General features: G+C 48.8%; 2 protein-coding genes across 2 annotated transcripts in view; both read right to left on the bottom strand.

Moving 5' to 3' along the window:
- Positions 1–13,883, bottom strand: part of stk17a (serine/threonine kinase 17a) — a 19,350-nt gene extending 5,467 nt beyond the window's left edge. The window contains 4 exon segments of the mRNA XM_062480038.1: positions 1,845–1,885; positions 1,887–1,964; positions 1,966–2,056; positions 13,326–13,883. Of these exon segments, the coding sequence (XP_062336022.1) occupies positions 1,845–1,885; positions 1,887–1,964; positions 1,966–2,056; positions 13,326–13,501 (386 nt within the window). The 5' untranslated portion in view covers positions 13,502–13,883.
- Positions 13,884–14,513: 630 nt separating this feature from the next.
- Positions 14,514–17,972, bottom strand: part of LOC134035350 (E3 ubiquitin-protein ligase HECW1) — a 34,771-nt gene continuing 31,312 nt past the window's right edge. The window contains 1 exon segment of the mRNA XM_062480348.1: positions 14,514–17,404. Within this exon segment, the coding sequence (XP_062336332.1) occupies positions 17,293–17,404 (112 nt within the window). The 3' untranslated portion in view covers positions 14,514–17,292.

Genomic DNA, 17,972 nt, shown 5'->3' on the forward strand with positions numbered 1-17,972 from the left:
CCCAAAGCAGCTCTGACACTGAGTCACTGGGAGATGGGGGGCTAATTCAGACCCAGACAGATATTCAATCATTTGCAATGTTCGTCTACTGATATAACAGTGACATTGATAGTGAGGGACAGGGATGTGGTCTCTCTTGAATCTCTTATTGGACCAGGCTGGTTCATGAGAAACAAAATATGATTTTGTATTGCCAAATTACAGCCTAAAAAATAAACACTAACCACTAATAACTAGGAATAAATCAACTGTTTCTAGGCAGGTGAGCACTGTTTCTATGGCAACAGCCAATAAAGTCTACCGATTTGGACCCAAGTCCCATTTCCAGGACCCTAGAGACTAGTGGGACATGACTGGCCTGTCAGAGCTCTGCGACTGGTTCTGTCTCATAGGCTGGCAGTATGACAGCTTGACAGTCTGATTGGTCAGCCACGTCCTGCTCCGGCTGCCAGCTCAATGACACATCATATGGTCGGCATCCAAATGAGCAGTTTTGAGAGTGGTGCAGGTGTGTGTGTGTGTGTGTGTTGATGCATATGAAACGTGACTACTACATGTGCCACCTGGGCTAGGCACGCGATCCTCTGCTGAAGAGAAGAAAACGGACCTTTCTTGGTCACAGCGAGGCCTGGCTCTGTGGAACATAGACTAGAGGGCTTACGGGGGTGGGTTGTGGGTGGGGGTGGGGTCTGCAGTCATATTCACAAGCCCCCTTTTTACTATTCATTAAGTCGAATAATATCTGTCTGAAAACACAAGAAGGTAGCAGCGGGCGGTAAGGCAGACACGTGACCACAAACCCAGCACGGGAATGGTCAATACAGTCTCTGCCACCACAGACAGAGGCCTGGGGTGCCTGTGTGTGAGTGTGTGTGTGTCGATGGGGATGAGGGTGGAGCGAAGCCAATCGATAGGACACATGTAATTCACAGCGGTAAGGAAGGGGAAATGAGAGAGTCCCCCCTACTGAGAGATGACTAAAGCGCTTACATCAACCAGCCCCCTCGACTCACACATACCCGCACGCGCACACAAGCATACACACACACTCAGTGAAGTTTGACTGAAAAAAGGCAAGACAGCAACTTCGTTGCCTTCGTTGGGATCTTGGACCCTCCGACCCCTCCCCCTTGGCTGACCACACAGCCGAGAGCTCTGGGAACCAGGTCAAACAGGACCACACTGCCGCAGTCACGGTGGGTCAGCTATGCTCATCTCTCTCTCTCTCTCTCTCTCTCTCTCTCTCTCTCTCTCTCTCTCTCTACATCACTAACAAACACTAGATGCAATAAGAGGATGACAATAGACGTCCATTTGTCTTGAGTTTACCCTGGCTACTGGAGGCCCGTGCTGCCGCCACCCCCCAAAGTTCAATGTCAGCATGTGACACGGGGGAAACCCAATCCCACCATATCCCTGTGACAATGTGGTATGTGTGTATGTTGCCTATACTGTGGAGACAGGCCAGGGAAGGGGGGAGATGAGGTGGGGGGGTCAGAGAGGCACGTTGTTGAAATAGCCAATGTTCAGTGGGGTGTGCAGTGGCATCGCCCTGGGCCTAGAACTAGAATACTGCTCTCTCTCTCTCACCACTACGAACTGCCACTGCAAGTAGACTACAGTTTCAGTTACCTCACAATATATAACAGGTCTCCTGCTCGGCAATCACGTGGCTGAGAGGACTTCCTTTTTCATCAGATCAAAAGGTCGCCCCCATGTGCCTTATTTATCAGACTGGTAGTCTACATTTAACAGTCAGTTAGCAAAACAGTCAGCAAGTCAGGCAGCCAGCCAAACCTGTGCGACATGTCTCTGTGTGTGTGTGTATGTGGAGACTTACAAACTCGAGGACCAACACCATCTCAGATGGCATCTCGTAGACCTGGGTGGAGGTTGACCACCCTGGAGCTGCTGGTGGCCATCTCCAGAACGCCTATCTCATGGATGATCTCCGTCCGGCAGTCCCTGCCCCTTCCTCCTCTTCCTCAGGAACTTGGCGGCGTACTCCCGGCCCGTGCACTTCTCCACACACTTCCTCACCACCGCAAACTTGCCCCTGGAGTGGATCGGCGGAGAGAACAAAGGTTGGTCGTTGCCTACGTGGAATTAACTCCGAAAAGCACACAAAAGACAAAGCAAATGTTTGTGTTTGCGGCCCACAAAGAACACCGAAACAAAGCCAAGTTTAAACATCCATCAACAACTGTGTGAAGTTAGTAATCAAAGAGGCCGGACGGACGTTATTTTCCAGTACTCACACACACACACACTCCTTTTCACATACACGCAGGGATACAAAGTGGGTTGTTATTGATCTGTGTAGCACACTTGTAATCATTGTACCCGAACATCCCTTTTGTCCTTCGGGGCATTTCTACACGATGAAGTAATCTCTGTCCCCAAAGCCGCACTGGTCCTTCTCTACACCTCCCTCCCTCCCTCCCTCCCTCCTCCCTCCCTCCCTCCTCCCTCCCTCCCTCCTCCCTCCCTCCCTCCCTCCCCCTGCCCTCCCTCCCTCCCTCCCTCCCTCCCTCCCTCCCCTCCCTCCCTCCCCTGCCCTCCCTCCCTCCCTCCCTCCCTCCCCTGCCCTCCCTCCCTCCCTCCCTCTCTCCCTCGCTCCCTCCCTCCCTCCCTACCCTCCCTGCCCTCCCCTCCCCTCCCGGCATCACAGCCCTCTGCTTTGTGGCCTGACCCACTTTTAATGAGGCCTGGAAGGTGCAGGGACTGATGTGAGAAACGCACTGAGACAAGCAGCGTGTGTGTGTGTGTGTGTCCGTGCGTATGTGTGCGACGCCTAAAGGGGGTCGGGGGAAGCATCTCTTGACAAAACAACACTGACCTCCTTCCCCACAATGCTCTAACAAACGTGCTAAATATGGCATCATGGGAACCCGTCTGACTGTATCCCGGGCCTCCAGTAGACCGAGCAGGAAGACTGTGATGCAGTCCGCAAGGATCACAACCAGCAGCCACTGTCTTTCAACAGAGCCCGGTCAAAAGTGGCCGTGTTATTGACTCTGTGAGCAATAACAGATACTGACTGGCCCTGGGAGTGGAAGGTGGCGGGCGGAGGACAGGGGAAGGTCGTCTGAGGTAAGAACTACAGACCCGCAGCAGTGGAAAACTCCAGCGCCAGACTCAAGACTAGTCACACGGGTCCCACCGCGAGCTGAGGAATGATCAACCTGCTCGTCAGAGATTGGTCGGTATCGGACGGACCAAAGCACACCCACGCCGGAGTGTACACCACTGTACACACACAGTTTCACAGATACATGATTTGTTTCACTGAAGCTGATAGGTGGAGGGGGAAGGCTATCTTGGCGGAGATAGTAGTGTACCAACAGCATCACCACACATTTTGACATGATTTAGTACAGTAAACAGGCTTGTGACTGAGACAGAGGGACATCAGTGTCCTAGCTTTCAATCTTCATTATCAACCCTGAGGTCTTTATGACTACACAAACAAGCGTGCTTCTTGTGTCAGCCCAGCGGTTCAGAAACACACCCCAGCAACAGAAGGCTACTTTCAGAGGGAAGAGGACACCATGAGCTAAAGGCTGTCAAGGAGCCATGTAACAGAGCATGAAGGGAAGGCCTGGCCCTGGGGGCTGTCCTGGCCTTGGCCTCACTCGGCCTGCCTTGTGACAGTCATGGGGCTGGGGGGTGCGAGGTTGACGATGGAGCTGAGGCTGGGGAACGGCTGGGGCAGAGGCTGGGTTTTGGGGAAAGGGCTGGGGTTGGCTGGTGCTAGGGTTATGGCTCAGGTTGTGGTTGGAGGCTGGGGTTCCTTCCGACGGCTTCCTCTCTCTATGCTCAACCCAGTTCTGTCCAGCTTCCCTCCTGAAAGATTTACGACACTCAGCTGGGCCTGCACTTCCCTTTGAAAATCCTTTTTTAAAGAGAGAAGAAAAAAAACGTTTCGAAAAAGTAAAAACAGGTGCTGGACTTGTGAAACCCATAGAGAGCGTTCCCCGTTGGCCAAACACATCAGAGGTCATCCGTTCAAGTCATCCGGCTTCTTTAGAAAAGAGTAACAAATATGTGGCTTCAAGTCAGCACAGGTCCTCTCTAGCTCCATGGAAAGGGACCTGTCTAGAATCATAGCCAAGCAGATCCACAGGCATGCCACCTTCTCTACCAGACTGAGCTTTGCTGTGAAGCAACCCTGACCTGAGGGAGATGACGGGTCGGAGGTCACCGCTGTCGGCTCCCCGGCCCGGCCGACGGCAGCCTCCCCTGCAGAGCGCCGTGTGATGAGGTGCGTTTGTGTGTTTACATCTCTGGCCAGGTAGGAGTGACAGCAGTGAGAGCTAGGTCTCTGGCTGACCGTCCTACCAGCTAATTACCTCTTACTGACTCCCTCTCAATCTGCTCACCCTGCCTCACACACACACACACACACCACACACAGGACGTGACCCCCGACATCCTTCCCAGCACCCCCAGGAGAGGCTGGGCGAGGCCGGAGAGGCTGGGCGAGGCCTGCGCCCCTCCCTCCAGGTGCCCTGAACACACGGAGGGACGCGCCCCTCAATGCCTTCGACACCCGCGGGTCACACCTGATAAACACATCCACACTTCCAACGGCTGGCTGGCTGGCTGGGTGGAGGGAGGGAGGGAGCTGGGATGAGGAGGAGGGCAGGGGGGAGAGAGCCGGGAGGGCAAGGGTGGAGGCACCTATTGACACTGCAACATGAACACTTTGTCAACAGTCTGTAGGGTTTTGTGAGGGAGGTGGGGTGGAGTGGGTGGGGGGATGGAGGGGGCACGAGTTAACCTCTGGAATGTTCTGGAAGTCATCGTGGTGGGAAAAACAGCGGCGAAGCAATGTGTATGTGACGGTAAGAAGAGAGAGAGAAAGGGCTCATGGCGCGCCGTCGAGCGAGAGCAGAGGTAATCTCTCGCATCCTACAACATATTAGCAGTGCCTGGGGGCCCCCCTCCTAATCATTCACAGGAAATTGTTTCGGCTTTGACAGGGCACCTTCTGGATCCAACCCTTTGAAGTCTGAGCAACAACAGCAGTAGACCTAATAGGCTTTCTATCCCCCCCCCCCCCCTTCAATCTCTCTCTCCACTTGACTGCTTGGCTCAGCTGGCTTAACGCATTCCTCCCTTCATTTCTCCCTTCATTCCTCCATTCTCCCCTGCCACCCTGCGACAGGCACACTTCACCACCTAGCACCTGCCCTGCTCCACCCGCCCCGACCCTAACCCTGACCCGGAGGAGAGTTGGAGAGAGGAAAGGAGAATAGAGGAGAGAGGAAGAATGGAGAGGAGAGGAAAAGAGAGAAGAGGTAGGGGGAGGAGAGGAATGGGCTGAGAGGAGAGGAAGGAAGGGAGAGGAAAGGAGTAGAATTGGCCAAGGCTGGAGTTTAAAGCAGGCCACCACAGCCTGTTCTGCAAACCGTGTCAGCACATTTCTAAAGCCTGCGGCCCTCACACACGGACAACACCCTGAAAGAGATGGCTTTCATGCATGTGTGTGTGTATGCATGTATGTGAGGGAGAAAGAGTGGTTGTGAGAGAAAGTGTGTGTGGTCAGCAAGGGTGTGACTGTTAGGTCACAGTCCATGTAAAGGAAAAGGCTGATTTAGATTCAACAGATGGCTTTGTCCATTTACAGCCAGAAGCCTTCATACAAAACACCCCTAGCGAAAAAGTAGCACAACTTGGCAGTAATATGGCTTTGTATATATGCTAGTTAGTTTTCCCTGTAAGGCTTTCAATGGATGAGGTACTATATATTATCAAAGTTGGCAAGCTTTTAGAGAAAACACTTTTAGAGAGTTAATGTTAGCTTGACACCAAAAAATGATAAAAGCAGGCCAAAAAGCTTTTAATACTTTAAAATCTTTTGGGGGGCCATTTCTCATTTACGTATAATCTGCCCAGTGCTCCTTGCATCTCCCCCTCCCATGCCTTCACTCCCTGCCCCCTCCCGCTCGATCTCTCTCTCTCTCTCAAATTAATCGACATCTTCAATTCTCTCCATATCTCTGACAGCGATGGGCTGAAAGCCAGCAGCTAGGTTTGATATAATAAAGCCTTTCTCTGGCCACCCGCCAGCACAGCTCACAAGCCAGGGGTCGACCATACAGAACCCCCCCCCCCACCATCAACTTTTTATATGAAAAGATTCCACACTTCCAGCCGGCTCTCCGATATCCTGACTGGACAAAGGAACCCCCCCTCCACATTGCCCCCCCCCCCCCCCCCAGGGGTCATACAGTACAGTATGTAGCTTAGCTTCGCTTTACGCCCACCTGCCAGTCTATCTGAGGAATGCCAGGAATGAACCCTGCTGTGCTGTACTGTGTAGGAGCAGGCCTCATGGGTCAGATAAAGCAGATTACGGATCTCTACTGTCAACCTGCTGAATTAACCTCCTCATTGAAATAGTTACTCTCTGACAGACTGGTTATTGTAGAGGAGGGTCTCTCTGGTTACTTGGTGATGATGCTAGACCAATCTGGAGTATCCATCTGTTCCCTGAGCTCATTATCACACTGTTGCAGTAATGTCTGATACCTGGTCATGGGTGGAGAAGTGTCATTCTAACTACTGGGGAGAAGTCACATCTCAGTGCGAGAGTGAGAGTGTGTGAGAGTGTGTGTGTGTGTGAGAGTGTGTGTGTGTGTGAGAGTGTGTGTGTGTGTGAGAGTGTGTGTGTGTGTGTGTGAGAGTATGTGTGTGTGTGAGAGTGTGTCAACACAGAGTCCAGCACAAGCCTCCCTAGCATGACCTGACCTCTCACACGTCCACGATGAGGGATGGGACAGACTGCGGTGGGGGGTGGAAGGGAAGGGTGGCGGGGGATCACAGGCCAGTGGATGACCTGGAGGACGGACGTTATGTGTGTGCGTGTGACATCCCCGTCCCTGACGTCCAGGCCACGTCCCAGCTAAGGGCCAGGCCTCATGGGTCACCGTGGCAGCAGACCCCCCCCCCCCCCCCCACCCCCGGGCCTGACCTAAGCCTGTCAGACAGGTTAACAGGTTGTGGTTGGTCATGCAGCAAGCTGATGGGAAACAGCCACTTGAACACCAAGAAACGTGTCGTCAGGGAAATGGACACCACACACAGATCCTGGTGTTCACTTCAGCAGAGGAGGGGAAACAGAGAGTTGTACAGGATCAGACCATAAGAGGGAGGGAGAGAGAGAGGAAGAGAGAGAGGAAAATAGAGATAGATAAAGAGAGAGAGAGAGGGGGGGAGAGAAAGAAAGAGGAAAGAGAGAAGGGGGGGGTAATCCAAGAGAGCCTGTTTGGTGTTGGCACCAGCTGTTTCCCCTCCCCTGGCAGAAATGACCATCGTACAGTAATGCCCTCTAAGTAGAGTAACTTGAGAGAGCGAGAGATAGAGAAAAGAGAGAGGGAGAGAGAGAGGGGGTGGGGTGGGAGAGGTACTTTGGTTAATAAACAGCTTCTGTCAAGGTTCTGTTGGGGGACAGTCTTACCTCAACACTGCCCCTGTTCAGAGAGATGCATTAATCATCAACAGAAATAAAGAGAGAGGACTGAGTGTGTGTGTGTGTGAGACAGAGAGAGAGAAGAGAGAGAGAGAGAGAGAGAGAGAGATGAGAGAGAGAGAAGAGAGAGAGAGAGAGAAGAGAAGAGAAGAGAAGAGAAGAGAAGAGAAGAGAAGAGAAGAGAAGAGAAGAGAAGAGAAGAGAAGAGAAAGAGAGTGAGTGTGTGAAAAGGACTAAACAAAGACAACCAAAAGTAATGAGGTGTTGACTGCTTTGGACCAGGGCAAACCTCGTCTCCGTGACAACATAAACAGGACAGGCCGAGGCGAGGCTGACAGAGTCGCTAAGAGCTGTGCAGAGGTTTACCCTGCATCTAGAACCATGAGAGAATAATAAACGTTGACATGTGACCACACATGAGAGGAAAGAGAGAGAGAGAGAGAGAGGAGAGAGAGAGAGAGAGAGAGAGAGGAGAGAGAGAGAGAGAGAGAGAGAGAGAGAGAGAGATGAGATGAGAGAGAGAGAGAGAGAGAGAGAGAGAGAGAGAGAGAGAGAGAGAGAGATGAGAGAGAGAGAGAGAGAGAGAGAGAGAAAGGGGGCATTTTCTGAATACCTTGGGAACAGGCATTACCTCATCTCTGCTTTCAACCAGTGAGAAAGAGAGAGAGACAGAGAGAGAGGTGCGGGGAGAGAGAGAGAGGTGGGGTGGGGAGAGGTGGGGGAGCAGCATTATTCAAACCCCAGCAGCGTGTTCTTTCAGCTGGTCTGGGGGTAACGTTACACGCCGTTTAAACGGTCACAATGAAAGACTCACTCTGCTCGCCATGCTGCCGTGGTGACGCACAATCCCTTCAACTGGACTTTACCGCCCGGCTGTTAACTATTGACGCTGTGTGTGGGTGTGTGCATGTGAGAGAGAGAGAAAGGGTAAAATATATGACGGATCAAACCAAGACATGGCACAGTGCTTTTAACTGTGAGGAGAATGTAACAAGTAGGTTTACCAAGCCTGCTGTGAGGTACTTGTGTTAAACTGATTTGAGTGGATCTGGAGGTCTGAGGGGGACTGAAACGGCAGATTTTTGTTGTTGAGCCGTGTAACCGAGAGGTTGTGTGCCCATGAGTGTGTGTGTGTGTGGTGTGTGTGTGGTGTGTGTGTAACAGCTGTAGCAGAGGAGGCTCATGACCTGTAGGAAGTCAAATCAACTTAATTAGATCGACTCTGGGGGAGGAGATGTAGGATAGCATGACAGGCAATCCCTTCTCCTTCTCTCTCTTCTTCCCTACCTCTCTGCTTCCTGCCCCCTCGCTTCCAGTCACAGGGGGGTGTGGACAACTGGACAGATCTATCTGATGGGGGCTTAATAACAAACTTGCGTTTCATATCACTCCCCCCCCACCCCACACCCCCCGCCTCCATCCCTCTGCCTCCCCCTCTTCCTCCTCGCCCGCTGTTTCCATGGCACTCAGCAGATGTTGCCACCGGCCGCGGCCACGGGACCCAAACAACGCCGAAAAGCAGGCTGATGATGTCATGCCATCCTGCCGACCGGCCCGGCCTGTCAGGACAGAGAGGTCCTTTCTGTGGGAACCGAGAGGGGAGGGGGGTGGGGGGTGGTCATTCAAAACATGATGAGGGTGATGAGGGAGAAGACAGAGAGGAGAGGAGGAGCAGGAGGAGGAGGGGGGGGATGGGTGAGAAAAAGGGGACCACACTGCACCACTTCCTACAGGCTGTCAGACACACACACACACACATACACACACACACACGCAGTAGCAGCGATCTGCTGGTCAGTGGTCAACTGTGTGTGTGTGTGTGTCTGCTTTTATTTGGGCTTTTGTGAAGAAAAGGCTTATTGAAGATGAAGCTTCCCTCTTGGGTGATTGAAGACGTAGCCTACTTTCATGAACTGGAGCAGAGCTGCAGAGATCCTAAAGAGCTGACATGAAAGGCCAATTCTCTTTCTAACTTCAGTCAATCACTTGGTAAACTAAATACTTAAGGACTAAAATATATAGGGTTTCAAAATGAGATTAACGATTAAAAGCACAAAGATTTGATAGTAAACCATCTCCATTTGAGCCTTTTTCAGATAAAAGAGTTGGATTTGGATTCTTCTATAGACCACAGGCTGAATCAAGCTCTGAAAAACATAGGCTAGCCTCCCGCTTCCTCTACAACACATTTGACGACACGTTCAAACGTTTGACAAACAGTAGCATGAGTGTGTGCACGTGTCAGAAAGAGAGAGAGAAAACGGTCGGTTGCAGCTGGTCCTCCGACTGAATTCAGAGGAACCTGAGACTCAAATGAGCTAAGGTCTAATTCAATAAGAGGTCCTGAATACCAGCCTGGCTAAACCAACAACAATGCGCTGATAAACAGAAACAGAACATTCCTTCTGAGTGACACGGTGAGATCTCTTCTTACATAGGCCAGGTTACTTTACACCAGACCTGATGGGGTTGGTTCTGCTTGGTTTCGATGATTCATCCAGTAGTTAGTTGTGGTGGCTGTCTGTGCCATGGATCTCATACTCAGCCACAGGGAGTTTCCCTCGGAGCAGGGAAGCTGTGGAATGCTGTGGGCTCGGGCAGCCCAGCCCAGTCTGGCAAGGACTGGGGCGAGGCTGGGGCAGGGCTAGGACTGGGGCTGGGGCAGGGCTGGGACTGGGGCAAGGCTAAGACTGGGGCTGGGGCAAGGCTAGGACTGGGGCTGGGGGTGGATGGGCCACAACCCTACAATTATCCCAATGTGAGAATCTGGAAATCGCAGGACCATGTGAAGCCCACTCCACACAGCCAAGTGAACAGTAGGGATGTGATCATAGAGACACACCAGTCCCCAGCCAAGTGAACAGTAGGGATGTGATCATAGAGACACACCAGTCCCCAGCCAAGTGAACAGTAGGGATGTGATCATGTAACCATAGAGACACACCAGTCCACAGCCAGCAGGTTCTCACAGCTCTGCATACATGGACACAAGTCACGCTTCCATTATCCCTTAAAATGAACATATTATTCACAGCTCATAACAAGCACTCTACAGGACATGAGTACATTGGTTAATTTATCACTTATTCCAATCAAGCAATGTAGAAAACTAACAGAAAACCATCCAAACAACACTTGTGGCCGACAGAAAATATTACAGTGGATTTCCAGACAAGAAACAAAAGAAATCTGCCAGACACACTGTACCATCCTGCAGATTCTAGTATCCTAGCAGCCTTTGGGCAGTGCATCCCAGACAGCTTAGCTGGCTAACTAGCCATGTGTCAGTCTAGGAGCAAGCCTTGGCTTAGGGCTAACCTAGTCTTTCAGCTAGACATTCATTAATTACACTTACTGTAGTCAGCATCCAGTACGGCACCAACCAAAACAGTTCAATGACCTCCAAATTAAGAGCTAATAGTGCACAGCTAACATCTAAAATCTTGTTTGTGGGGATTTCACAATGTTGGACAAAATCAGTTGGTGTTAGTAATGAACATTGACAGTTACCCCGGGCCTAGCAGGGTGCGGTTGAGGCCATGACTGGACAGAAGGTGTCCTAACAGCAACCCAGGGACAGGTCAGGCTGGGATACGCTCCGCTGCCTTGTGCTAGCTGTCCACAATGTCATCAAAGCGAGCGTTGCTCTGCCATATTGGGCCATGCGAGCAGACATGCCCTAATTCAATCTTCAGGGAAATGTTGAGTTTCACATTAACTGATGTAAAAAAAAAAAAGAGAGAAGACATTCCATGTGATTCTCTCAAGAGACCTGGAACAAGCGTTCCTTTTGTAGGCCTTTTGCTATAAATAGCCTAACCTCCTAGAGTAAGTTCCACGACACTGTCTCCCCTCTCTACTCAGGCAGCACTGAGCCGACCCCAGTATGACTGTGACGCCAGAGGAACGAGCGATGCTAACCAGATAGTAGCTTTCACGCTGAGTAGATGGAAGCATTCTAGCATCTCTTCATTCTAAGCGGTAGCTATCAAATAGCAGCCCATCAAATAGGACAAGAGAACGCTCCTCCAAGCCCCCCCCCCCCGCCTCAGGCTCATATCCTAGATGGACCTTCTTTTCAGTGGATGCATCCATCACCCCCGCCGATGGACAGTTGCTGAAAGACCAAGAGGCTTGAGAGGGTTACTCTCCATTAGTCGTTGACTACTTCAGTTGAACCCAAGTAGACCCAAAGTGGCATGTGACCACCAGGGAGCCACTGGGCCTCAACCATACCAGCTGGGCCGTGTGGTCTGGGGGTAGGGTGGGGGGGGGACGGAGGGTTGGGGTCCGATCAGAGTGGGTCTGTGGCTTAACCACTAACACTTTGATGTAAATGCCTCCCGCTAATCTCAGACACAACGGCAGGTCATGCGATGCAAAGCCACGCTCCTTGAATGCCTCCGTTATGAAATAATCACTGCTACTCAGCCAGGGGCACACACACTCAGGTAAGTGTAGGCGCTTACACACAAACACAAACACACACACACACACACACACACACATGAAAATGACTTTGGTTTCGCCCTGTCCCTTCCTTGGAACTCTCTCATGCCTTTCTTGTCAGTTTAATCAGATCCTGGGTCATTTTAAATACTTAGGACTAGCCTGGGTCAACATGGAGACAGTAATTCAGGTACAGGACAATATTTGCATTGCTTTAGAATGGACCTCTGTGTGACTTGCTGATAGGAGGCAGACCTCAATACGCTCTACACAACCACACCATTGCTGCACTGGTACCCCCTAAACATTTAACAAAGGGATGAACCACATTGAAAAGTCACATAAAGAACCTAAAGACTGGGTCAGTGAAGTATAATACTGCCCACAGAACGAGAACTGGTATCTAATAGTTATGAGCAAAGTCATTCATTAGTGGCTATACCCAATGACAGGCTTCTGATGCATTTTCCTTGGCAGTGCTGTGTGGAAAGTTGAGGGTATTGCGGACAGACAGTAGGGTAGTCTGTCCAATCTATTGAGGGTGTAATTACAATCCAGCGCATCAATACTGTATTCTGTACTGTATAAGGCACGATCTGAACCTAATTTCTGCAGTTAAAAGCAATTCGATAGGAGGAACAAGGATCCCTGACAGGTCACGCTGTACCCAGTTTTTAACAGTAGCCTACTCTGTTTCATGAAGGAAGTCGACCAATTCAATATTGATAACAGTCGTCGTCTTTCTCATTTGTCAAAAAATGGAAGCAAAGGCCAGTTTGTATGACCACTGTGGCGCTTATCTTCCCGCAAACTGTGCTTTCTCTTAGAATAGGGAACTGACACGGCGCACCGGCCACAACGCACCAGTGGCTTCCCGCATCCCGACGCATGCAGAACACTCCGAGCCGAAGAACGAATTCCTAGTGACCTTGCTGTAGAAAAGTGCTCACCCCAACACTAACTATTTACCCGTGGCCTTGCAAAGCCTACACCAGCATTCTCCAGCCAAACAATAACAAACAAGCCTGGCGGCCAGCCTTGGTCTGGCAACGGCCTCAGAAGCTGCATGCACGGGTGAACATCGATGCACCAAGCCATGGCTACAGGCCAGATAGAACGCAGCACCTAGTGTGCAGATATTTTGGTTAATTGGATCGCATACCGCCTATCTGTTTAAACATCTCAAGTTGACAGATCAACAATTCTGCGCAACATTTTAGGTCTGAAGTTTATGCAGGGTTTCAGCTGAACTATAGCAATGAAACAGAAATGCGTTGCAGTGCGAGCTTGTCATCAAATATGTTGAATCAGACAGAATGTAAATTAACTGGACTTGGCTGTGGTTGTTGGACTCGTTCTCTATCTAAAACGCACACACACAACGTAAGACTGTAACTACCTGCCAAGTTCCTTCCCGGGGATGATGTTGTAGTGGTCAGTGAAAGGTTCATTCTTAATAGGAGTTTTGATCTCGGAGAGTAGCCCACAGCGGTTCTGATTCGGTTCGGCTGCCTGGCCGTAGTGGCAACGCGTCCGGCTCCTTGTCTCACTGGTCCGGGGACTTTCGGGAATCATTGCGTCAGTTCAGTGAAACTATGTTTTAGATACAGGTAGGGAAACCTATCAATTTCCTTACACAATCTAATCAAGCCACGGAAACTCAAAGTGGAAAGCCAACGATCGCTACAAATGGACAACAGCACGGTTCTCAACTCTAAAAAACAAACGCGACCGCATGCCTTAGTAATCTTTCAGAAGACAAAACGATTACATTCATCTTCAAGTAAATGGTGCCGGTTTAGCGCAACAACAAGTAGCGATGTTTTTAACCTGCTGCCTTGAATGTTTGTCATCAGACTGCTCTGAACTTGGCTCATCAGTCCTCTGTCGGCTACAACGACTGAGAGGTACGCTGGTACTGTGCTTTCAGTCGCCGTGGTAACACTTCTGACTGACAGGCAAATCGCCCATACGGGGCTCAGCATGTTAGCCTCAGTAACAGGGGCGGATCTATTCACTTTCTAACTTGCAATTTTATCAGTGAGACTTGACCATGGAGAAACAGACCCTATGCTTGAGTCTATTGAAATCAAGGTATTCGTTTTAAGTACATAGGCTTGTATGACGCACGTATCGGCTATCGGTATTGAAAAAAATGTCCTTAATGCACACAAACACACTTAATTGGCTACTTAACTGTAACTTTTTTGGAATGTGACTTTATGGCATTCAAAATAGTTCGAATGTTGGTGTTTCTCTCTGCAACAACCAGTGAGAAGGGCCCTATAGAGTTTTGTACAGTACTGCTGAACATTGGTACTGTGAAAGGAGAAATCTCCCTCCACTGGTCAAAACCGGTTCTGCACATAGAAGAGCCAATGCTCATAACGCACCTCGGTGCAGTATGTGGCACTGTTGAGATCTTCACATCAGTCAACTGTATTTCGTACATTGAGTTCCATAAAGCAATGTTCCAACTCACTCATTATGTTGTCTTAAACATCTCTCTTCCTGGCACATAGCTGTAACTGGAACCTTGTTTAGCTTTTTGTTCAAACCAATGGAGGACAAAGTACAAAGTGACTGATTGTTTATTGACATTCGTGAACAGTGATAAGATGGAGCAAAAGCACATCCTGAGAATAAAGTGACCCGTTATCAAACCAAAACAGATTAGGTTGAATACAATAATGTATTTTTTTCCAACATACAGTACTGTTTATCTAAACAGGCAAGAGTTTTTCCACAACATTTCTTACAATTTCAATGTGGAACTGTAGAGGGAAAATAACTAACATTTTTGCCCTGAAATGCCTTCAATGCATCTTGGTTTTCTGTATAAATAGTATATAAACTACTATACCTTTCCATCTGTGCTCCTTTGTTTCGAATGTTGAAAGAAACATTGTTTACAAAGGGAGGGGAAAAGAAATGCACACATGAACCCAGCAGTGAAACGAAATACATAACCGGGGCACAGATTGATACTATAATGACTTTCCATGTATGATTTGGTACATTATTTCTGCAAAGCATGAATTTAAAGATTTGTTTTCAACTGTAACCAATGCACAATTGGTTCATTGAATCCTTTAAATATTCAAGAATTAGTGAAGGGTAATCTTGGCCATTGTTTTTCTTTTAAATATCATTATCATAATTAGGATCAATATTTCCAAAACATGCCCAGAATATTCTATAGATAAAATTCTTTATAACGACAGTAAAAATATTAGAATGGCTTTCTTTCTTTCTTCATTTTCTTTTTTACACACAAGACAAATCCCACAAAACCACTTCCTTTCCAAAAGTGACACATTTGATTACGGATGCAAGTCCAAGGTACAACCATAATCTTTTTCTCTCAACACAAGGGGTTGGATCTCAACGGTCTTTCCTCGCACCATTGTGTATCCTCCCTCCTTGCCTCCTTGACCGGAGATTCCCACCAGCAGAGTATGGCAGAAGGACAGGAGGATAAGGAGGAGGCTAAAAGTGTGGGGTCACCTTGGAGGAAGTCAGCTTTACAGTGTAAGAAGGAAGACAACATTATTATTACCCACATGATTTCCCAACATACCCAATAAAGACCAAAGAAACCTGATCATCAAGTAGATATCATCACATGACTATCTGACACTGTCTCTTCACAATGGTACCTCCACTATATCAAGAATCTTCCTTCATGATGTCAAAGGCAATACGTTTACAGATGGCAACATACTGTGGCATCATAAACACAGTGATTCAGAAACAACCAGAGACAAAAACACCATGACACCCTCAACTTAATCAAAGTTCCAAACAAGTCAAGTTACAAAATACAAAAAAATTGTTAATGAAAAGTTTCACATTTGACAGTAAAAAAGACAAAGTAAAACCAAACAGCAGGGCATGTATACTGGACTCGACCCATTGCTGCCCAGAGTCAAAGTAGCAGACCTTCAATGCCAGGCGTGACATCAGCAGTATTATTTGTGGTGTGTGTGTGAGCACCATGACTTTGCAAGTATCCTGCCAGCGAGAGGGAGAGAGAGAGAAAGAGTGATAGATATAGAAACAGTGTAAGAGAGAGTAAGCGAGAGGGAGCTTAGCCTGGTCTAATCTTCGCCCCGTCCAGTGACATCATCACCTGCTGGGTCACCTATGCCGTAGTAGCTCTCTCTGTACAGTGGTGCTGGACCTAACCATGATACAGCATAAGCCATGCAGTCAGTAAACGCGCAAATCAACCATCACCTTGAAGGTCACCTGTCTCATGACACGACTAAGTTGTCATCTAAAGCCTCTCTGAGCTCCAAGAGGATCTAAGAGCAGCCAAACACACAAGACAAGGTGTTCCGAGGCAAATAGGAACCAAGGCACTGAGTCTTTCCATGGCTGGAGATGCAGGTTCCTGTTGAGTCCACTCACTCTTTGCGTAGCAGGAGAGACATTCAATACCTTGGTCCAAAGGTAAAACAGCGATGACCTAATCATAATAAATTCCACAAGTAAATTGATGAATTAATTTGGTTTGTAGTCACTGAATTCTCCTCAGGAGTTGAAGTAATGTTGATAGTATTGTTGAGATGAGCCTCAAATGACTGATTGATTGACAGGAAGATGATTTGTTCTTGGAGAGGTTTGGGTGGGTTTACCACAAGTCTTACATCCTGTGATGATGTCACAGGGAACTGGAATCCTGCGGGTTCAACAAGCCCAGCCCTCCACGTAGCATCAGCATCCCTCCATGAAAACACTGTGGTGCGTTATGGGTCGAATGGAACGCTGGGGATAGCAGTTATAGGTGGGGTTGTAGAGCAGGCTGGAGTCGTGGGTTTTCAGTATTGCATACATGTTTGGTTTGGTCCAAGCCCAGAGCCTGGTGTACCATACATAGTTCTTGATGAGAGATGCAGTTCAGTTCAGTGCATGCAAGTTTTAATTAGTTTGATCCTTTTTCGAACCTGGGTCCTCGTGTATGTAGATTATTGTCTATAAAACGACAGATGTTGATAGCAGGTGCCATATTACTGGACTTTTACAAAATAACAGTTGTCTCAGTATAGTGATAGTCCCAGGTGCTTGGTCAGTCTTTCGCCTCCCTCAAGGCTAAAATACAGTGGGGCCCGCACATCCAAATACTCCAATACGAACCTTTTATTGACTTACTGTGGACAGATTCGCTTGAATGGAATTGCCGTCTATGTCAGAGCCGTTGTCCTTTTGTTTCTCTGTCTCTCTGGCTTGTTGAAATACTGCAAGCCAATACATGTATGAGTGTTGGAGCATTTGAACGTGGCCCCCCCTATTTGACTTAATCACAGGTTTTTGGCCCAGCACATTGTCGAAAGGGATGTGCGTTTGATTCGATACTCTCCTCCTCATTCCAGGCCGAAGGTGCTTGTCTCCTCCACAGCGACCAGCAGCTTCTCGAACAGCATGGTGTAGGATGGGTACGGAGGGAGGTCCAGACGGTTAAAACAAGTGTGAGCCCTGGGACAGAGGGGGAGAGAGAGAGACGTGTGTGAGGGAGAGAGGATGCACTTTGGATCCAAAACATCTGCAAAATAAACACCTGTAATATAAATGTAACCTAACACTCATCTGTAGCCTGATCCAAACTAGCACTGACAGTAGATTAACTGCGGAACTTTGACCAACTTTTAGGATGAAAACATTCATTTTGGTCCTCCTCATCCACCTCCTCATCCACCCCTTCTTCCAACCCAACCCTTACAGTATTTAGCCTCTGAAGTGCTGAGGCTGTAGTCTCCCCCCACCACAGCCCCTCTCTCTCCCCTCTGCAGTGTAACGTGAGCCAGCTCTTTTCTGCTGACTGGGTCAGCTCTAAACTAGATCCCTGCCTGTTTGCCAACTAAACGTCCCTTGCTGATAATGCAAGGTGAGAACCTGCAGTAATACACCCCCTCTGAACTTTGTGTTTAAAATAGACTTTTGGGTAGTTACAGTTGATATATTTATCACAAACAGTTCAGAAAGACTGGAATACAATAGAATAGTCTAATGCTATCCACAGCATATCTGAATGTAAGACCATAAC

The sequence above is a fragment of the Osmerus eperlanus genome, chromosome 15, assembly GCF_963692335.1.
Source record: "Osmerus eperlanus chromosome 15, fOsmEpe2.1, whole genome shotgun sequence".
NCBI classification, from domain to species: domain Eukaryota; kingdom Metazoa; phylum Chordata; class Actinopteri; order Osmeriformes; family Osmeridae; genus Osmerus; species Osmerus eperlanus.